The sequence below is a fragment of the Engraulis encrasicolus genome, chromosome 1 (genome assembly GCF_034702125.1).
Source record: "Engraulis encrasicolus isolate BLACKSEA-1 chromosome 1, IST_EnEncr_1.0, whole genome shotgun sequence".
NCBI lineage: Eukaryota > Metazoa > Chordata > Actinopteri > Clupeiformes > Engraulidae > Engraulis > Engraulis encrasicolus.
Genome location: NC_085857.1, coordinates 6544221 through 6558320, shown reverse-complemented (window position 1 = coordinate 6558320; position 14100 = coordinate 6544221). Strand labels below are relative to the sequence as shown.

General features: G+C 41.9%; 1 protein-coding gene across 2 annotated transcripts in view; it reads left to right on the top strand.

The window, feature by feature from the left end:
* Nucleotides 1-246: 246 nt before the first annotated feature.
* The window catches only part of LOC134446724 (target of Myb1 membrane trafficking protein-like), a 34879-nt gene continuing 21025 nt past the window's right edge, over nucleotides 247-14100 (top strand). For both annotated transcript variants that reach the window (XM_063196040.1, XM_063196035.1), the window contains exons 1-4: nucleotides 247-379; nucleotides 4230-4314; nucleotides 5985-6063; nucleotides 9744-9893. In XM_063196040.1, coding sequence (XP_063052110.1) covers nucleotides 328-379; nucleotides 4230-4314; nucleotides 5985-6063; nucleotides 9744-9893 — 366 coding nt within the window. In that variant the 5' untranslated portion in view covers nucleotides 247-327. The remainder of the gene's footprint in view (nucleotides 380-4229; nucleotides 4315-5984; nucleotides 6064-9743; nucleotides 9894-14100) is intronic.

The following is a 14100-nucleotide window of genomic DNA, read 5'->3' as shown; positions in this document are numbered from 1 at the left end:
TTTGTACAGTGCCTCTACAAGATGACTGGAAACGTCTCCAAAATCAACTTGTTATTGCCTTCCTACATCAACTTCCGTAAATACAGGTGCGATGTTTACACATTCCAAACAAGTATTATGCACTAATTCAGCGAAATGTACGCCAAGTCCTCTTATCATATAAATAAATTACCTTATCGAGCCATTTCCTGGCCCCTACTTTCACGTGATCGCGCGTCCACAGTCCAGTCACTGGTTATGCGCGCAGGCAGGCAATAGAACGGGAAACGGAGGAGTAGTAGAACTAGGTGGAAGGATCAAAGGAATAACGTAACGGACTTACAGAAAATGGATTTTCTTTACGGTAGCCCATTCTCATCTCCAGTCGGACAGCGAATTGGTAAGTGTCAATATGTGTGGTGATTGTCTTCAGGCTGTAACCCCCTCTCACTAAAAATTGCTCCAAAGTACACAGTGCCAAACTTCAAAGCTTTTCATATGGACAACAAAGTTGTTGAAGTTTTGACTGACAAGAAGTTGGGCCGTGTTTTCATAGAAAATGCAGTGCCACAATATAAATAAAGGATAGTTTATTATGCCATGCATGTTGTAATTACTAAAATGCGCAGAAAAGTTCCTTGTTCGATGTGTCCAATATTACCGATGTGCTCTTGCAAGCGCATGTGGCATTTGATTGGTTGCCTTTGATAAATGACAACAACGTCGTCGAATCAGTCAGCAAAAATGATGTGGGGCGGGCTCTCTTACAGTAATGTCAACTTTCACAATAATGAGGAACTGAACTTAACTGCCGTACATAGTCTATCAGTGAACTTTTGACTTTTTATAGTCAACCATTTTGTAAAATCATCCTTGCATTGCATTATTCAAAGAGCCATTCTCGTTGAACTACACGAGTTTGTGAAACCACTAAATGCTAGGATTCCAGTCAAATTGATAGAAGTGGGCTACTCTGTGAGTGTCACCTCCTCCCGTCTTCCTGATTACGGCAATTACGTATAGCCTACGCCTGTGACAAAGGTTGCAAACATCTCTTTGTCAAGACAGATAAGCATCAGTGTCAGGGTTCAGTTCAAGGTTGAAAAAAAAAAAGAAAACTGGGTCATGCGGGCGCATCAGTTTTGGCCCAGTTCGTGGCACCACTTTCTCAGTCCCTGATGGCCTAAGCTGGTTTATAATCAGGGGCTAGACATTTCGATGGCCAGTGACAAAATGCGCGGTGACATCACCCGCCAGTGCGCTGACAACACCTCTTCCCTAACATCATCCCTTTCCTCTTGTTGCAAGTGTGTCAGAAGTGGTTCATCCACCTCGGATCGACTGTGCGCAAAAGCAGCTGACAGTCACATGAACCTCTGTGTGTGTGTGTGTGTGTGTGTGTGTGTGTGTGTGTGTGTGTGTGTGTGTGTGTGAGGGACTGAAGGGGGGATTTAGGGAATTACAAGCACTTAGTAAAGAGGCTGGCTGGCTGTGTACAGGAGGAGAGCTCATGTGGCCCTGCGGTGCGGTATGGATCACATGAGAGGAGAGGAGGGTGTGAGTGAGGGTGAAGTGAACCAACAGAGAGGAGAGAGAGCGCCCTCCCAGGCCCATAGCCAGCCTTGTGGTAGGGGGGAATCTTTTCCCCCCGAAAGTGGACTTCATTTGGCTCCCTACTCCAATGTCCCCAAATACACGAGCACACTTCAAATATTTTAATTTAGACATATTTTATTCATTATGAGTTTGCTGCGAGTCTGTTGCTGTCCTTAATTGTTTGTCTGTTGCTCCCCCTTCTTAACATAAATGGACATGAATGGCTTCAAATTACTGCTATCTGACAGTTACTTTCATTGTTGGCCCAGCGTTGGGGGGTTCGAGTGGGGTGGGGGACGGGAGGGGGGGTTTGAACGAACCCCTCAAACCCCCCCCTGGCTACGGGCCTGCCTCCATATACTGGTGAACGGTTGCCAGATGAGGCTGATGATTTCCAGCCCAAAAAATGCCCGCCTGGAAGCACTAAATCCCGCCCAATTCTATTGATATCTATGGCCATAAATTGTGCTGTTTTTTTTCTGCTAAATGGCATTTTTACCTGCAGACGGTGGGAAACCTGCCCAATCTGGCAACACTGAAACCAACAGAGAGCTCCCTTCCTAAACTGGTGAAACCAACTCTCATTTCCCCCTAAGTTACCTTGAATAAATCTAAGCACAGTCTCCCTTCCATTTTCTACTCCACTGAGTGGTTCGTCACAAATAGATCTGGAAACAGTTATCCGTGCCTTCACAACATCTCGGCTGGAGCGGTGCCCTTAAAGTTTGACCTCCCCCAGACCGAGAAGGTAGGTCGCCTGCAGTTGGTGCAGAATGTTGCTGCTCTGCTTGTAGCCTCTTACAGCAGATGGGGTCGCCGGCGGGCCTATTCACTATTTGCTGAACATACTCAACTACAGTACATCATAACAACATTGCTAAGACAGTGCCGAGAGCCTTAAGTAACAGATTAAGACATAGCCATTACAATTTTGGTGACAGTAAGGTTATAACACAGGTGCTGCGCTAAGGGGTTAACAGGCACAAAGAGGCAGGGAGACATCGGTGCCGCGAAGGGGGGTAGGGTGTTACACATTCTAAGGGCCCGACAGCTCTGACAGGGCCCTGGAAGGATGCTGATAACATAATGTGTCATTTTGGGGGCCCAAAATTTGAATCTTTCATTGGGCCCAATTTTTTTATCAGCGCCCCTGCAGGGAGCCACTGCCTTCCTCTCCTCTCTGCACTGGCTTACCATTTGTTTTGTTTTTTTATTCAATTTTCAATTCAACACTCCTTTTCGTTATTGGTCACTTAATGTTCAGGCCCCTATACATGGGTTCTCAATTTTTGTTTTCCCCTGGCTGCACGACCCTGGCTGCGCACAACTCAATCTCTTGATTGTTGGAAGCCGCTGTCGGTCAATACATTAGCTCACGTGGTTGGCTACCAGTGCCTTGCCCTACCTCACAACACTGTGCTTATAAGCAAAACAAAAAACATGTATATAGGCCTACATCTCCAACATGGTTCAGTACTATACTATGTAGCCAGGTCCCCAAAGGTCTCCTCCATGTTGCACTGTCCCACCTCAAACTCAAAGGGGGCCGTGTTTTATTAGCCTGATTATCATGACTTTCAAATCTCTAAGAGACTTGTTCTGACCAAGAGCATAGCAACTAACGTTCTCAAACGGCATGGTTGACCCACCTCCCTTGGTTTGCTACTGGTCCAGGGCAGAAAAGGCTGTGCCAAAGTTTAAACCACACATTTTCTCAGTCCCAACAGAACGTCTCTGCTTAAAACAAATCACTGCTTTCAACACGGCTCTACCCAGGACTACCCAGGACCGTTAGTGATGCTCAAAGTTGATTGCTAAGTTCCCGACAAAGTTGGTGGAGTCGAAGGTACCTGAACAAGCTCTTCTCCTGAGCAAGTGTAGCAGAGCCGAAGGTGTGGCGTCACTGCGAATGCAGAGCCTGGGTATAGCCAGGTCCCCAAAGGGCTCCTCCATGTTGCCCTGTGCCACCTCAAACACAAAGGGGGCCATGTTTTGTCTGAGGCAGCTCTGCATCTCTGGAATGGTTTACAGTACCTCCTGACATCAGATCCGCTCCCACGAGCACTACTTTTAAATCCAGACTCAAAACACGCTCGTACACCTTGGCGACATGGCAAGATAAATGATATAGACAGAGATAAAGATAGATAAAAACGATAAAAAGGGAAGAAGAGATTAACTTAGAGGCAAAGGCTTTTTATCTTTTATCTTTTACCATGATGCATTGTGTCCATGTTCTCCAGAGCAAATACATGTGGGTCCTCTTTGGAAATTTCAAGTAGGAAAAGTAAGATGATCGATAGAAAAGGTGTTCTATCTAAATTGTGTTGATTGTTTTTCGTGTTTGATGAATGACAGCTCAGTGACTTGCAGTCCACTGACACTGACATGTTGGCCATGTTTAAACAACACCTTAAGACACATCTTTTCCTGGAGGCTTGTGGCTGCTAGCTCCACAAGCACATTCACTTACATGCACGCACACACACACTCGTGCACTGACGCACAGACACACACACACACACATTCCTACACGATACCTTGTTTAGTGACCTTGGGTGTTTTTAAAGGCGCTATATAAAATGGAAGTATTATTATTATTATTATTATTATTATTATTATTATTATTATTATTATTATGTCCCCCTTCCCAGAGAGAGCCACGGGCTCCACACTGCAGTCGGAAGACTGGGGACTCAACATCGAGATATGTGACATCGTCAACGAGACAGAGGATGGGTTTGTAGATTTGTCATCTTTATCTCTCTCTCTCTCTCTCTCTCCCTCGCTCTGTCTCATTTTCTCTCTCTCTCTCTCTCTCTCTCTCTCTCTCGCTGTGAGCTCTGTCCATCAGTCTTCTTTCAAATGTAACGTAATCCAGATAATGACCTCTGAAGTCATTTTCTGTTCCCCATTCAATGGTCCAGATTATAGATTCCCCTCGTTGACGTTCTTGGTGGACTTGTTTCTTTTAGATTGAGCATTATCGCCCCCCAAAATAGATTTTCACTCCATTCAACCAACCAGTCACATTTTGACTCTCAGACAGGAAGACAAAGCCAATTAGTATGGAGGTGGTGACTCACTGGACTGGAATAGAGCTTGAAAGTGATGTCACTTCCCCTGGTTTCATGGGACCTCAACAGCGTTTTTTTAGCCGAAAATCGTATGTAATCCAATGGCGGTATTAAAATGATATTTCGATCCCCTTCGAGTTGTGCCACGAGCTCCACATATGTTGTTTCTGATATTTTTGTTTAATTTTTCGTACGAACCCCCAAACTTTTTAGAAAGCTGTGTTTCTTCACATTTTTCATGCAGACGGCCTTGGAACAAAACATTACTTCTGCATGAGAAATCTTTATCTAGCCTCTTAAACAGCATATTTGTAGCCCAGCGCTTATAATGATTGAGATCAGAAGATATTTACTCGCTACCATGTTGTTAGATGGTCAGCTTAGGTCCCGTGAAATGCGGAACTAAGGGGCGGGACTTTCAAGCTCTATTAGCAGCATGGCTTGTGCTGCTCACCATAACCAGTTCATATAATAGTGGTGTGCAGCATTGGCACTGCCCTCACCTTTCGATTCGATTACAATTAGATTTGATTCGATTTGATTCGATTCTACGATGCATTGCAATACATTACATTTCTACTGAGAGCAAAGCAAATTTTTCATCAGTCATGAGGAGGCAATAGAAGTAGTCAGATACTGAACAGCATTTTATTGGCTGTTTTCTGTATCAGTCTTACTGTTTTCAATGCTTTGAAGTGCTTTTATTTAATTTAACATTCATTTGCTCAAGAAATATCCATGGAAGTAATTGAAACTTGAAAAAATATGCAGCATCGATTAGTTGCCACATTGAATTGAATTGCCCTGCCCCCGCATTGCGATGCATTGCCGAATCGATTATTGTTGACACTACGGTCATATAATATAAAACCTTACATGTACCAGTCTTTAAAAACAACTTAGCGTTGAAAAAACTAGGAGGGGTGTAAGACATGAAGATATTAAATTGTGAAGTATGAAATTGAGTAGGCCTTGAAGATTGCCAAGAAATCTGCCAAGGTGGAGAAATCTACTCATCTAATGAGGATGTTTACTTTATCAGCATCAGAGTGATGTTTACTTAGCTGCTTAGTTTTGTTGTCTACACTTTGATTCTTTACTGAATTGTATTCCAATTGTGCATTTTATCAGTGTCATCAGTGTGTTCACATTTTAATGCAAAATTGCAGGTATATTCTTTAGAATCTGTTCAGAAAGGTCTGCAGCGAGATTCTCTGTTCAAACTCTTGATTTGACATTTTTGTCATATCACCCACCTCTAGTACCATATAGGGTAAAACACTATATTATTACCGGAGGGTAAAAACGGTTTCCATTCTCTTTAATCTGCAGACCCAAAGATGCGGTGAAAGCCATCAAAAAGAAAATTGTGGGAAACAAGAACTTCAGAGAGGTCATGTTGGCTCTGACTGTAAGTTTGCACACACACCCACACCCACACTTCAGCAAAGGCTTGTTTGTAAGGCTGGACTGGTAATCTGGCATACAGGGCATTTTCCCGGTGGGCCGACAGTCCTCAGGGGTCGATGTTTTTGTTTTTTTGTTTATTTATTTGTTTTGTTTCAAAATTTCCCCATAGAGACCGGCCCCACAATTAAGATGGGGCGGCCCATCGGTGCCTCCTTGATATACATTGGACTGAGGCTGAGCCCATCATCATTGTAGTATGGGGGTGGGTTGAGGGCCTGGTCTTTGTGAAACAAAAATGCCTGGGCTGGTTTATATAAACTTTATTACAGGCTCAGGGCCCAAAAGGCAGACACACAACATATACATAGAAATAAAATGTGCAGGAAAAAGAAGAAATAAAAAAAACAGCAATGATGCCAAAGCATATACAAACTATGTCATGACAGTCTTAAAAGGCAGCCATACCAATGTTTCCACATATATGATTGGTATCGGACAGAGCTATATCTGGCACTTGTGAGAATCATTATAATGCAGTTTTCAGACTTATCCAAACGGCACATGAACTTAAACATTAGGTTCCTCAAGAGAGCCTGTAAAGTACATAGTCTTGAATCACAAAATAGTTTACTAGCACTGCAACTCCTGGGCTTTTTCAGCAATATCCTCTGGCAGTCATTATATGCTACTTGGAGTTTACGCATTGTTTCTTTTTTATAGTTGATCCATAATGGAGCTGCATACATAGGGCTACAGTAGGCACGAAACAAGCTTACTTTCACATCATCAGGACAGTAATGAAATTTTCTTACCATCATGTTAGCTTGTACATACAACATTTGTCTCTGCCTATACACGTCAGCATCATCCTCCAGCTTGTCAGTGATGATGTGCCCAAGATATTTTATACTGCTTGATACACATATCGATTGCCCTGACAGGTAGAACGTTGGAAAAGGCACTTTATGATCCTCCTTGGTTCTACATATCAACACAACTCTCTTTTTTGCATTGTACTGTACATCAAACTCAACCCCATACTCAGAGCACACATTGAGGAGCTGCTGAAACCCAGTCCCCAGTCCAGTCCTGCTTGTTTAGCAGCTGTTGTTTTTTTTTCATATGTGTAGGCAGAATTGGGGTTTACCTCAACTGAGGTTCACCGTATTGTGGGCCCTGCCTGCTCTTGGGAAGGAAGGCATTCTGCATTGCCACTACAGTGTTGTTAGAAATTAGACTACAACACAAGATGGTGATTTTTTTTTAAAGGTGCACTGTGTAATATTTTTAGCTGTTTATTTCCAGACTTCATGCTGCCCATTCACTAGTCTCTCTTTTCATGAATACTTGCCACCACTATCAAATTGTTAGTATTCATTATGACTGGGAAAATTGCACTTTTCATAGACGAAAAGGGGGCTCTTCTCCATGGTCCGCCATTTTGGATTTACAGAAATAGGTATTTTTAGCTGAAATATTTACTGTACATTGGTCATACTAGTAAATATTATTTCATTCATTTGTAAATATTCATGAAAAGATCAAATTTGGTAGTAGACAGCACAGTTTCACTGAACAGCATTATAAGAAATTAATGAAAATGTCACCCTGGGCTGGCCTTAAAGCGATGGTTCGGAGTAGAATCACCCTAATGCCATTTGAACCGTGACACCCATCCACCTTTACACCCGAAGTGTTTTCTGCCGCAGGCTTACATGGACAGAGTTGCCGTGTTATTCGATGTTTATTCCGGATAGCTTGACTCAAACGCATATGGATCCTGGGCACCGTCTCCAACCTTTCCCCACAAAAATAACATGTCATGACACCAAACTTCTACAGTATAACAAATGTGGTTTATACTCACAAAAAGATGAATTTGAAACTTTGTACATAGTCCAGGAGTTTATTAGTAACAACACACGAGACGATTAGCTTTTCTGCTGCTAAACATCCGTCGACGTCACTTCCTCCAGCTGGGACTGTCCAGGTATTGTAAGGTTTGTGTTTTAGTCCACAGCCAGGATATATGCACGAGTGTGGCATCGTCTTCTATTTATTAAACGTGGTAAAATTTAAATCCGAAGTGGTTAATTTCTAGTTGTAGCGCAAGCTGTCTTTTTGAGTTTTCCGCCTTCCGGACTCACGTGTATTTGTTTCCATCAACAAAGTCCCAGCTGGAGGAAGTGACGTCGACGGATGTTTAGCAGCAGAAAAGCTAATCGTCTCGTGTGTTGTTACTAATAAACTCCTGGACTATGTACAAAGTTTCAAATTCATCTTTTTGTGAGTATAAACCACATTTGTTATACTGTAGAAGTTTGGTGTCATGACATGTTATTTTTGTGGGGAAAGTTTGGAGACGGTGCCCAGGATCCATATGCGCTTGAGTCAAGCTATCCGGAATAAACATCGAATAACATGGCAACTCTGTTGATGTAAGCCTGCGGCAGAAAACACTTCGGGTGTAAAGGTGGATGGGTGTCACGGTTCAAATGGCATTAGGGTGATTCTACTCCGAACCATCGCTTTAAATTACAACATACTCACCTTAGGTTCTGAAAACAAACGAAAAACAACTAATCATAAGCATACTACTACTACTAATTCAAGATTCAAGGAGTTTATTGTCTTTGCAAATTAATGCAACGAAATTGTGGACTAAATTGCTTATATCATGTCAATTCCCTGCACCTGTTTTAGATGTCCAAAAAAGTGACCATACTGACGTTCAAATGTTCATCTACAATTTGACATAATAATGGGGTCATAATTAGACGTCCAAATAGTGGACCTAGTTTGCACGTACGTCTGAGGTCCAGAATTGGTCATGGACCGACAGACGCAATGTAGACATCATCTCAACGTCTATACGACGTCCAATGTTTAGTGGGTAGTTGCAATACCTACTCTGGCCAGCATCTTACTTACTTGCTTATCCTCTTCGTCCCGGCTGGGACATAAGGCCGCAATCACACACTGAAAGAAGAAAAATCCGCACTCACATACTAAGTCTTATCATTTATTTATAGATTACCACAATGTCCAAAAGCAAACGCGTTTTGGCTATCAAGCCTTCATCAGTGCGTGGTCATCATACAATCATACACTGCCACTAAACCCTGTCTCGTGCTTTGGCCTGTGCTCCATCCCAGGACAACCCCATCCCCTTAAGCTCTGCCTCTGTCATCATTGTCCTTCGCCAGGTGTTCTTTGCCCTTCCCCTGTTTCTTTCCCCGATCGGGGTCCATCTCAAACATCTTACACAGTGCACCTATAATCCATGTTGCTATAAGAATGTACAATATAACTGTCCTTAACACACTACTACTATATTTGTTGTTGTGATCTTGTCTACACCTGATGGAGTTCACCAGCTAAGGTCTTTGGGTTCATAGGACATAACTGGAATGCACAACAATACCTCTTTTTAATATACGTTCTATGTATGTCTGCTGTCGCCCAGTCTTGCACTTTATATGTCTGTATGGGTATTGTATAGGTACTCTGGGTGTAATGTATGTATACTGTCTATGTCTAATTGTCAATGTCCACACCTAGAGTCTATGTCTATGTCTGCATGGGAAAGTAAGAAACGTAATTTCAATTCTTTGTATGACCAGCGCATGTAAAGAAATTGACAATAAAGCCGACTTGACTTGACTTGACTTGACTTCATAGGTGCTGGAGACATGCGTGAAGAACTGTGGCCACCGGTTCCATGTGCACGTGTGCACCAGGGAGTTTGTGGAGGGGGTTCTGGTTCGAGCCATCCTCCCCAAAAACAACCCTCCTCAAGTGCTGCTCGACAGAGTGCTCAGTCTCATTCAGGTTAGTCCTTTTAGAATGCATTAGGACAAGGTTTCCCAAACTGTGGTGCGTGCACCCCTGGGGGTGCGCGGCCTGCCATAAGGGGGTGCGCGAGCTAAATAGAGCCTTGGTGGATATGTGAGTTTTTATCCAGCATTAATGAACATGAAGTAGTTTTTAATTGTATGGTGAATTGTATGCTGGAAGGGTCCATCTGAAGTGTAGTTTAACTCCTAGACAATTGGAAAAGAGGATTGCCCAATACAACTGTGCATAATGCGCAGTGAATCATAGTTGCGTGGCCATCAGCACACCAAAATATTTGCTTAGGGGGTGCGCGGACCACATTGAAATGTACAAGGGGGTGCGCAGGGGGAAAAGTTTGGGAAACACTGCATTAGGACACAGCCCATGTTCAGTGTTGCCAGATTGGGTGGTTACCTGCCAAATTGGGCTGCTTGGGATAGCCATCTGCGGGTAAACACTGTAGAAATCGGCTATTTGGCAAGTTTTTCTGCAGTTTTATGCTCATAGAAATAAATACAATTTGGTGACCGCCTCCAGGTGGTTTTTGAGCTCTTTTTGGGCGAGATTTGATCAGACACATCTGGCAACACTGCCCATGTTATACGTTTGTTGTGATCATAAATGGCAATGACCAAGTCTTGCTACGTGACTTGTGTCGTACCATGATTGTGACGACTATATGTAATGTTGTAATGTAGCAGTGTGGTACTGATAGTAAGGCCGTTTTAAAGGGACACTGTGGGAGATTTTTAGTTGTTTATTTCCAGAATTAATGCTGCCCATTCACTAATGTTACCTTTTCATGAATACTTACCACCACCATCAAATCCTACGTATTCATTATGACTAGAAAAATTGCATTTTTCATACATGAAAAGGGGGTTCTTCTCCATGGTCCGCCATTTTGAATTTCCAGAAATAGCAATTTTTACCTTCAAAAATGACTGTAATTGGACCATACTAGAAAATATCTGTGTATTACTTAGTAAACTTTCATGTGAAGAACAAATTTGGCAATAGGCAGCCCAGTTTCAATGAGCAGCATAGTTGCAGTACCTTTTTTGACCATTTCCTGCACAGTGTCCCTTTAAGAGTGATTCTCTAATTCGCCTACACTTGTAAGTCCGTGGATTTTATTTGGCAATTCCACTAACTATTAACTGCATCCAATGATGTTTTGGACATTAGAAAACATTTATCTTTCATATAATACAGAAAGTGTAGACATAGCATTATTTCCCTCAGCAAGAATGAATATTTAATGCTGGTTTTGGGCGTTTTCATGCCGTCCTGTTTTCCAAATGTCAGATTCAGTCTTCATATTAGCATGTAAAGAAACTTGTTTTGCCCAAGATGATTGCAAATGTTGATTCACAGTAATTATCACAATATGACAAAAAAAGACCACTGTCCTTTCCATTATACATGAAATTTGCCATTTTGTGTGTGTCCTCGAAAACTGTGTTAACCGTGTCACGGTCTGAAACCCGCTCCATAAATCAGTAATGGTTTGGTCTTAGGCCATACGAATAACATCACGTGATGTCATAACCTCGTTGGCAGGATACGGGAAGACTTTTTGGTAAATTTTGAGCTCCATCCTTCCATAATTTAATCCATTCTTTTTCATGTTCTCATAGCGGGAAAATTGCCTGTCAACTGTGTTATCAACATATTCATAAGAATCTGAATTAGAAATCACATGTAGAAAAACACAGATAAAGCATACCGATACATGAATTGATTAAGGTGTTGTGGTGGAACTTCTGAGGTCCTCAGTTAGCACAACACCATAAAAATGGCTGAAATGTCAACGGTGTAACCGTCAATGGTGTTACAATTAAGTATGGCAGTCAGGGTTGCCAGATGAGGCTGATGATTTCCAGCCCAAAAAATGATCAAAATCCGCCCTAAAAACCCGCCCAATTCTATTGATTTATATGGCAGTGGGAAGGTTTTTCTGATAGATGCCATTTTTACCCGCACACGGCCATCCTAAGCAGCCCAATTGGGCGGGAACCAGCCCAATCTGGCAACACTGATGACAGTTGAGGAGGAGTATGTTTTTGCCAAAATATATCCATATTGACAGACAAACAAACAAAATAATTTGTGTTCTAGGGAGATGGGTTTGTCTGCTCTGCTTTTTTCTCCTAAAAAAGTGCCGACTTGTTCCCCTGCGCTGTTGACCGTAACACAGTTGAGTAACACGGTTGACTGTTTTGAAAGTGTTTTTGCGCTATTGATCCCTTATGTGTTGGAAAAATCCTATGAACATACACTAGGGATTATCTCTGGAGAAGGAAGTCTTGTGTAAGGAGGGTGACTATATTCAAATCAGACGTTACAGGGATTTATGATGAAAAATGTGTCAGTCTGTATCACAGTGACTCATAAAATCCTACTTATGAAGCTCAACAATCACATTTTCTATATCAGTTGCACAGATTAATGACAACATTATTGCTAAGGGACATAAGCACTTTCAAACATATATTGTTTCAACTCTGTAGTATTTTTATATATGTTTGAAATAGTATTTGTCCATAACACTGTTGACAAAATAATTAAGCAAATGTTCGCTTTCATTAGAGTATTTATCAAATGATTTAAGATTAAGCTTGGCAATTTGTTTGTTTGGAAACTTAAATATATACACTATTAGTCTAGGCAATGGGTGAAAAAATCGCTCGCAAGGTGATAAAAGCATGAAACTTGGCACAAGTGTTCATTAGGACATGCTTATCAATTTCAGGGGTGGAGCCACCCAGAATTCAATGTTGCATAGCAACGGTTGCTAGGCAAAGCATTTTCTTAAGCAACCAGCATCACAGATAGAGTTTCTTAGCACTTTTGTGGTGTCATGATGTCTGTCCTTGTTCATTAGGACATGGTTATCAGTTTCAAGGGTGGAGCCACCTAGAATTCAATGTTGCATAGCAACGGTTGCTAGGCAAAACATTTTCCTCAGCAACCAGCATCACGGATAGAGTTTCTTAGCACTTTTGTGGTGTCATGATGTCTGTCCTTGTTCATTAGGACATGCTTATCAGTTTCAGGGGTGGAGCCACCCAGAATTCAATGTTGCATAGCAACGGTTGCTATTCAAAGCATTTTCCTTAGCAACCAGCATCACGGATAGAGTTTATTAGCATTTTTTTGTGGTGTCATGATGTCTGTCCTTCTTCATTAGGACATGGTTATCAGTTTCAAGGGTGGAGCCACCCAGAATTCAATGTTGCATAGTAACGGTTGCTAGGCAAAGCATTTTCCTTAGCAACCAGCATCACGGATAGAGTTTCTTAGCACTTTTGTGGTGTCCTGATGTCTGCCCTTGTTCATTAGGACATGCCTATCAGTTTCAGGGGTGGAGCCACTCAGAATTCAATGTTGCATAGCAATGGTTGCTATGCAAACCATTTTCCTTGGCAACCAGCATCACTGATAGTTTCTTAGCACTTTTGAGGTGTCATGATGTCTGAATCTAGAGTACTTGTCCTAAGATAATTTCTTCTTTGTTATTCTTGCCATTCTAACTCGTTCTTGTATTGTGCTCATCTAAATTAAAGAGAGTTTAAACACTCATACAATTTTACAGTTGCTATTCCTGTATCCAAAGAAAAAGGCAATTGCCTGACAACATACAACATTTAGGAATTACACTTTCAAATTCCTGACAGTAAAACACATACAATTCAGATAATAACCATAGACAATGCTTGCTTGGTTCACACCAGACCATACCACAAGTTAGATATGGTCTGTAGACTGCCTACTGATTTCTCATAGAGAGGAGTGGTTTGCTATTGCAAACGGCCATTTATTTGCTGTTATCATTAAGTGTTATCATTTGGTCTATATGTAGCCCATAGCCAATTGTGTTACTTACTATATATTGAAACAAACTGAAAGCTTCCGTTTGTCAAGTACTGTAATACACGTCATCATCTTTCCACCCCTCCCCACTTGCTGATTGGCCCCCAAGATCTAGTTGCCTCGCTGAGGGATAGAATCCATGCAAGCTTTTCAGACTGGAATGTGCAAAGCAACATAGGATTTCCCAGGCTAAGACAACACAACTGATACTGTGTAGGCAGCAGTGGCGCTTAAGCACTCATTCAAACCCAGATTGTCTGTTTTTGTCTAGATTCAGCCCATTAAGGTTAAGGTTAAGTAAGGATAAGGTTAATAAGAGTGTTTT